Below are 7,513 nucleotides of genomic sequence, written 5' to 3' on the forward strand. Positions count from 1 at the left end.
TACGACGAGAAGAGGAGACCCGCCATGTCACGCTCCTACTCGCAGAACGACCGCCGGGCCTCCAGCGACGACCGCCGGCCGGCCCCCATCGATGACCGCCGGCCCTCTGTTGACCGCAGACTGGACCGCAAGCGGAGGAGCAGAAGCAGGAGTAGAAGCCGGAGCCGGAGCAGAACCAGGCCCAGGAGCTCTTACAGCGGCGGCCGGAGGGATCCAGACTGGCGACCACGCGGTGGTGATTTCGATCAGCCACGCAGTGGCGATCTGGATCAGAGCAAGGTGCCAGCAGAGCCTGCAACTGTTGCCAGCCGCGACGGTGATGTGGACGGCGATGATGTCGATGAACTGCCAATGGATCCAAAGATTCCTCGCTCGGAGGTGGTGATGGTGGAGGCGACTGACGGTGCCGGCCGTGAAGATGAAGCTGCGGTGGAACCAGAGCATGATGGTGCCAGACATGAAGATGAAGAGGCAGAGTATGAGTATGAGGAGGTTGTGGAATCAGATGATCATGGTGAAGATGATGATGGTGTCACCTATGAATATGAAGAGATGGAAACAGAGGACAATGGTCAGGACGATGAGACTGCTGCTGTTGCTGGCTTGAATGATGCTGATGCTGATGCTGCTGAAATAAATGCCAGCCACCAACTGTCCATGGTGGATGTTCATCCATCACAGCCTGATGAGGAACCGGGGCACACGCAGCCCCAGCTCAGCGACGTCGAGGAGGACACGGAGGCGGGCGTTGCGCGTGTGGATGCATGCCTGATTGAACCAGTGGCTGACAACAGTGGTTGTTCTGAAGTTAGAGGTGAAACGGAGGCTCCGCAAAGTCAACCTGAAACTGGACTTCAAGTTAGAGGTGAAATGGAGGCTCTGCAGAGTGAACTTGGAACTGAACTTCAAGTTAGAAATGAAATGGAGGTTCTGCAGAGTGAACCTGAAACTGAAATTCAAGTTGCAGCTGAAATAGTGGCTCCGCAGAGTGAACTTGAAACTGAACTTCAAGGTACCGATGAAGTGGAGGCTCCGCAAAGTGAACGTGAAACTGAGCTTCAAGTTGCAGGTGAAATGGAGGTTCCTCAAAGTGAACCTGAAACTGAACTTCAAGTTGCAAGTGAAATGGAGGCTCCACAAAGTGAACCTGAAGCTGAACTTCAAGTTGCAAGTGAAATGGAGGCTCCACAAAGTGAATCTGAAGCTGAACTTCAAGTTGCCGATGAAATGGAGGCTCCACAAAGTGAACCTGAGGCTGAACTTCAAGTTGCCTATGAAATGGAGGCTCCACAAAGTGAACCTGAGGCTGAACTTCAAGTAGCAGGTGAAATGGAGGCTCTGCATAGTGAACTTGGAAGTGCACTTCAAGTGGTAGGTGAAATGGAGGCTCCGCAAAGTGAACTTGGAACTGAATTTCAAGTGGCAGGTGAAATAGAGGCTCCGCAAAGTGAACCTGAAACTGAACTTGTCGAGGAAACTCCACAAATGGAAATTGAGCTTGGAACTGAACTTCAAGTGGCAGGTGAAATGGAGGCTCCGCAAACTGAACATGAATCTGAACTTGTCGAGGAAACTCCACAAATTGAAATTGAAGCTGCTGATGGTGATCCTACTAGAGATGAAGAAGAGCTGCCGGCTTGGTATCAAATTTTTGACCTCAATGTCGACGGAACTCGTGAGAGCTGTGAAGTGACTGAGATTCCCGGTGATCCTCCTGAAGAACATGCTTCTGATTCTCTGCCTGATTTAGTTGGTCAGATGAGTCAGCAAGCATACTCTGATCCTCCAGATACTCAAGTTCAAGATAAACGTGCAGATGAAAACCAACAGTTCGAGGATGATCAGGTGCTTCTAAATCAGGGTATTGTCATGCATGATTTGGATAGGAACTACCAGAACAGCGAGCAGATGCTTATAAATCAGATAGCCGATGAGCATGGACAGGGTGATCAACAGCAGGAGGGCGAGCAAATGCTTTTAAACAATGAGGAAACAATGCTAAAGCAAGATGGGGAGGAGCAGGTGGAGAATGAGCAATTCCTACCTGATCGTGCTGCAGACGTTAATCACCAGATAAAGGAGGAACAAATGCTTCTAGATCATGTTACAGTTGTGCATGACTTGGATCATTGTGATCTGAACGGTGAACAGATGCTACTAACAGATGATTCAGTTAATAAATCTGCAGTTGATGGGGGCCAGTTGAAGGATGGGCAAATGGACCGGGCTGCAAAGAGACAAGCTACACTTCGCAGCCTGGACAATGGCCAAATGATGATTCCTATAATTAATTTGGATGACGACGACGATGATGATGATTATGCAGAGCAGCCTGGTACCAGAGAGTTCTTAGAACCCAAGTAAGCTTTCTTTCATCATTCTTTTTGTCGCAAATCTCAGGGGGGGAGAGGGCAATCTTTTACATTTGAACATGTCCACTATACAGAAGTGATGCCTTACACGTGGATAATTTTCTGCCAGAACGTATGTGTTCTCAAGACGAGCAAGCCGCAAGCTTTCCTGACCATCAGACTAACATCCCAGCATCTTCTTCATCGGTTCCACCACATTCCGGGAATAGGTGGACTGGGATGGGAGCTGTCAATGCACAGGTGAGATGGCTGTTTTGAAAGAATATATCTGTGCCCTCATTTTCGTTCATTATTCTTCGTGCAGCCAGTAAACTAGCTAGAGAGGGTAACTGTTACTGTACAACTTTCTTTAATACTAGGGGTTGCGCTTCTCACCAATGATTTGCCCATATAGTCACATGCTCAAGGGGTAATTACCAAATCAGTCTGTTCATGCTCTTATTGGCATCTCTCAGTACCGCACTTCGTCATTGTTCTTCTCTAACTGTGATCCCCAGCATTGCATTTCTGTCCTGTATTCATACCTTTTTGTCGTTATCTCTTTAAGTAAGATATTTAAACGGTTTCTCATTTCACCAGGGAATTCCCAGTGATGATGGCATCCTATATGGTGGTGCGTTTGACAAGATACCATTAGGTAAGCTCTCCCACTTCACTTCTGGAAATGTGCAAATTTCCTTTCCCAGCTTTTATGTTTGTTCTTGCTGAAACTGGAGCGTTGCCAGCCTGGTTTGTCTCAAATTTTTACCATATATATATGTGGATGAAGCTTGTGTAGATTAGTTAACTTGGGTGCACATTCCTGGCCGCTCGATTAATATGTATGCTGATATTCCGTTGAACTTTTGGACCAAGCCACATATGCATGATAGCTGCCTGTACTGCCTGTACTGCTGGAGGCATTATTTAATTTTCTTTTCTGAAATGGTTCCAAGAGTCATTTGCATGCCCACATGGATTACAGCAACATCATGTCATTTAGTGATATAAGCGCAGGTCATTTCTTTAGGTGGACCGACTATTTTCCATTATTTTCTGTTTATATGAAAACCATGTTTTATTTGCATAGGAATATGAATACCATGTTATTCTTTTACAGAGCACGTTTTCAGTTCCGTACAAAGATATTTGCTCTTTTTCTGCTTAGTCTGTATGTGTTATAATACGGCTGCGCCATATCCCCATTCGATGATCTATATATTTTTCCATACCTGGTGACTAGTTTGCCAATTTGTCTTGGCTTTCGTCCTGGGTTCCTGTACGTGTGCCTGTGCTAACTTACTGAAACAACTCTACAGTTATGTTTGTTCATGTATCCTGCATGCTATGTTTAACTGAACCTACCCTGGGATGCGGTATCTAGTTTCTACAAATCTTGTTTCTGCCAGGGTGCTGCAACTATGTTATCTCCTATTTTCAGGCCGTGTTTACCGCTTACTGAAACAACTTTTCTTGGTAGTCTTTTCCATGCTCGGTGACTAGTTTGTCAACCATGAATCTTCCTGTGTGCCTGTGCCAAAACATATGCTTGTTCATTTCTTGTCCATGCTTTATTCAACAGAACTGAACCTTGGGCTGCGGGGAGTGAATTCTACAGATCTGCTTCGCTGCTAGTTATTTTCAGGCCATGTCTTCCGCCTTAATAATGTTTTCTTTTCTTTCCCTTTTTTGGCCAGAAGTGATCAACGTGTGGGACCTGCCGTCATCCGAGCTGGGGAAGTCCTGATGAGCTAGCCAGCCATGGTGTGTTGTAACTTGTGCTCCAGCTTACTGTCTGTCTGTCTGTCTGTTGTTAGTTATCCTGGACCGTCGAAGGCCGGGCGCTGGAGCCGGTCGACCGGTCGCTGTTGGTCTGTACTATGTGGTCTTATGCTAGGTAGGCTAGTCTGGTTGTTAGATCCCTAGTTGAGTTGAAAGAAGTCACATTTCCTTGCTGGTCCAGGAAGAAGTGGCTGGTGGTGCCTCCTCTGGTACAGGGTAAGCAAACACTGCCCTGTAGCTTGTTGACAGCCAGCCGCTCCTCCTACAGTTTTGACTGCAAAATGATACCGAGTCCTGTTGGTCTAACCAACCGTTATGTTCCGTGTTGCTCTCCTCCTGATTCACCTTGCGAAGTGCTGCAAAAAGGGCACCGGAGGCTCGTCTGCCAGCAGCTCTGCTCCTACAGTTTTGGCTGCAAAATGTAGGGAGTCTTGTTCATCTAACCATTCCATTGTGTGTTATGACCCTCCTGATGCACCTTGTGAAAGAAGGCTCTGCGAATAGGGCCATCTGTGTGAGAGGTTCATGAGCTCCTCCTGATTCAGCTTGTGAAGTGCCAAAACAGAAGCGTGCTGGAGACCCGGCCTGCTTGCGGCCGATGAGTCGTCGAGCCGAGATAGATGGCCAAACAGAAGAGAAGAAATGTGGCAATGAATGAATGAATATGAATGGGTGGTAATTTGGTTGGTGTGTTCCAGCACCAGCCTAACAAGACAACATTTGTCGGGCTTTTTCCTTGCTTGGTGTGTCCCTGATTTGAGAGGAACAGCACTCTGCTGCTGCAATGCCATTTTGATGGAAGATGTTTTTTTTTTCTGAAGTGATGCAAGGCAAGATGTTGGTGGTGGCAGGGTAAGAAGGTCTGCTGTATGTATAGGTATAGCAACCAACTAACTACCTGAATTATTACTGAATCGTGTTGGACCAAAACCAAACCAAATCATGGTCCCTCCGTTCCAAATTACTTGTCGCAGGTATGGATGTATGTAGATGTATTTTAGTTTTAGATGCATCCATTTCCGCGAAGAGTAATTTGGAACGGAGGGAGTAGGGACGACTCTCTGTCTCTGGTCTGAGCGTCGGCCTGCCTGTGCCTGGCTGTGTGTATGGTATGGATGAAACTGCCAACACATGTACAGGGAGGGAGCTGTAGCTGGTGTTTTTTGGCTCTTGGGAATTCACAGGGCAGGGATTCAATCTGGTGTTAATGAGACTACGGTGTTAGCGATGTGCCGAGACGCGTATTCTGCTCTATTAGTATGCGTGTACGCATATCCTTTTTTAGGGGTACATATGTATGTAAGTACTCCCTCCGTCCCATAATGTAAGATGTTTTTTGATCTAGTAGAGTTAAAAAACGTCTTACAGTATAGGATGAAGCGAGTATGTACTATGTACGTATGCATGCATATCTATCCCGCAACAATGACATGTCAACCACTGAGGCACTGACTAGGCTATACAGCACAGAGCACCAGAAGAGAGGGTGCGCTCATGTCCATTGATTGGCCCATGGTATAATTCACAAGGCAAAAAAGAAAAGAAATGGAAGCACACCCGACAAGGCACGAGCCAGATCAGGCTCCTGCCGTGGCGGTGGCATGTGCGGTATGCACATTCAGCAACATCAAAAACTTGGTAAAGATCAACAACCCACGGCCGCCATCGTCTGATGGTACCGGCGCATGACACATGCGCCTGGCTATTTTTTTTTGGGTCATCTACAAATGTTTTTGCAAACGTGTCCGAGAAAGTGACGCAGGGCTCGAGGTGTGTCCAGCTCAAAGAAGACGGGGCTCGGGCCTCGGGAGGGCAGACAACGGAGCTTCACCGGCAGCCGAGACCTCGAGCTCAACTGCTCAACGAAGACCACGGCGTCGAGAAGGCAATGGAGGTGGAGCTCCACCGGCGGCAGCGACAGCGAGGTCAAGGAAGAGGAGGATGGAATAAGTCACATTTGCTTGCTGATCCAGGTAGAAGTGGCTTTACACTCTACAGGGCAAGCAAACTCTACTCTGTAGCTTACAGTCAGCTCCTGCTCCTACAATTTTTACTGAACACAAGTCTGAATTAGTGTTACTGACAGTCAGCAAACACCCTGTAGTTTGACAGATGCTAACGAGCTCCGCCTGATTCAGCTTGTCAAGGTGATGTTACTGAACAGAAGTGTGATGTGCTGTCGAGGCTGTTTGGTTTCCAGCCACACTTTGCCATATTTTGTCACACCTAAACTTAGGCAAGTTTGATCAAGTTAGATAGGTGTTTGGTTCTAGCCACACCTAAGGCAAGGATTTATTTATGAGCAGTGAACCCCACATGTAATAGACACAAAAAGTATGATAAGAATCTCTTAGAAAAGCCAAAGTGTTGCTAACAATTTGAGCAACTAACTAAGGCAAGTGTGACAAATATGATAAAAATTATGTGGCAATATATGGCAAAGATAGTCACAATCCAAACAGTCATATATACTTCCTCCGTTCCAACTTACTCGTAAAACCACGACGAGTAATTTGAAACGAAGGGAGTATATTAATTTAAAGAGTAAAATGCATCATAAGTCCTAAAACTATCGGAGGTGTGTCAGTTTAGTCCTATAACTTTGAAACTGCACTTTTGGGTCCTAAAACTATCAGAGGTGTGTCAGTTTAGTCCTATAACTTCGAAACTGCACTTTTGGTTCGTAAAACTATCAAAGGTGTGTCAGTTTAGTCCTATAACTTTGAAACAGTAGTTGTGGGTCCCAAAACTATGTAAGTTTCTTCCTCTTAGGTCCTAAGCTTGCATGGTTAGCATTGACCCACCAACGAGTCACTTGAAAATGCTTGGATTGTAGCCACGTTGACCTAACCCAATGGGCCCACCAGGTAAATATGCGCAAAAAAAACTAGAGCGTTGTCTCGCCTCATTCTCACGCGCTCGTCTTCTCCCATGCACAGAATGCTCAGAGGCGACGGTACAGAGGCCATCAGTGGAATGATGGTTTGAGCTCCAGCGAGGAGAGTAGACCGGTCATCTCAGCCTCCCCCAACAGCAGCAGAACGACATGTCGCACAACGTCCAATTGCTACCCACCTATGGCTACTGCTAGGGTTGTGTCACTCTCGATGACCTCTGCGCCAGCTTTGCAGTTTCCACGCACTCCTCTGTGTCGCCCGACAGCTCACCACCTATGACCATGCTCGTACCCAAACAACAGCCTGCACGGCCAACTCTACGGCAAGGGTGTCGGGGCAACGACGATATCATCAAACAAAGAGAGAGAGAGAGTGAGAGGTGGGATGGCGTACTCCATCCCAATTGGATCGGGATCTCCCCGGCGGCCTCGCCGAGGGAGAGGGATGTCGTCCTTCATGCCGACTAGCTCGGGGTCTCCCCGA

The 7,513-nt window shown here is 47.1% G+C and overlaps 1 protein-coding gene across 4 annotated transcripts; it reads left to right on the forward strand.

The window, feature by feature from the left end:
- Window positions 1-12: 12 nt before the first annotated feature.
- On the forward strand, window positions 13-4,454 carry LOC125530734 (retinitis pigmentosa 1-like 1 protein). Of its 4 annotated transcripts, none has more exons than XR_007292988.1 (4): window positions 13-2,360; window positions 2,482-2,612; window positions 2,952-3,009; window positions 4,052-4,454. XR_007292988.1 is itself a non-coding variant. In XM_048695133.1 (4 exons), exons 1-4 carry the CDS (start codon window positions 25-27, stop codon window positions 4,096-4,098), a joined length of 2,610 nt encoding a protein of 869 aa, XP_048551090.1. In that variant the 5' UTR covers window positions 13-24; the 3' UTR covers window positions 4,099-4,454. The 4 variants fall into 4 exon arrangements, 2 of the variants coding, with proteins under 2 accessions (XP_048551090.1, XP_048551091.1); XR_007292989.1 differs by having other exon boundaries at window positions 4,049-4,139; XM_048695133.1 differs by having other exon boundaries at window positions 2,447-2,612; window positions 4,049-4,454.
- The last annotated feature ends 3,059 nt before the right edge of the window (window positions 4,455-7,513 follow it).

Source organism: Triticum urartu, unplaced genomic scaffold, assembly GCF_003073215.2.
Source record: "Triticum urartu cultivar G1812 unplaced genomic scaffold, Tu2.1 TuUngrouped_contig_6525, whole genome shotgun sequence".
NCBI lineage: Eukaryota > Viridiplantae > Streptophyta > Magnoliopsida > Poales > Poaceae > Triticum > Triticum urartu.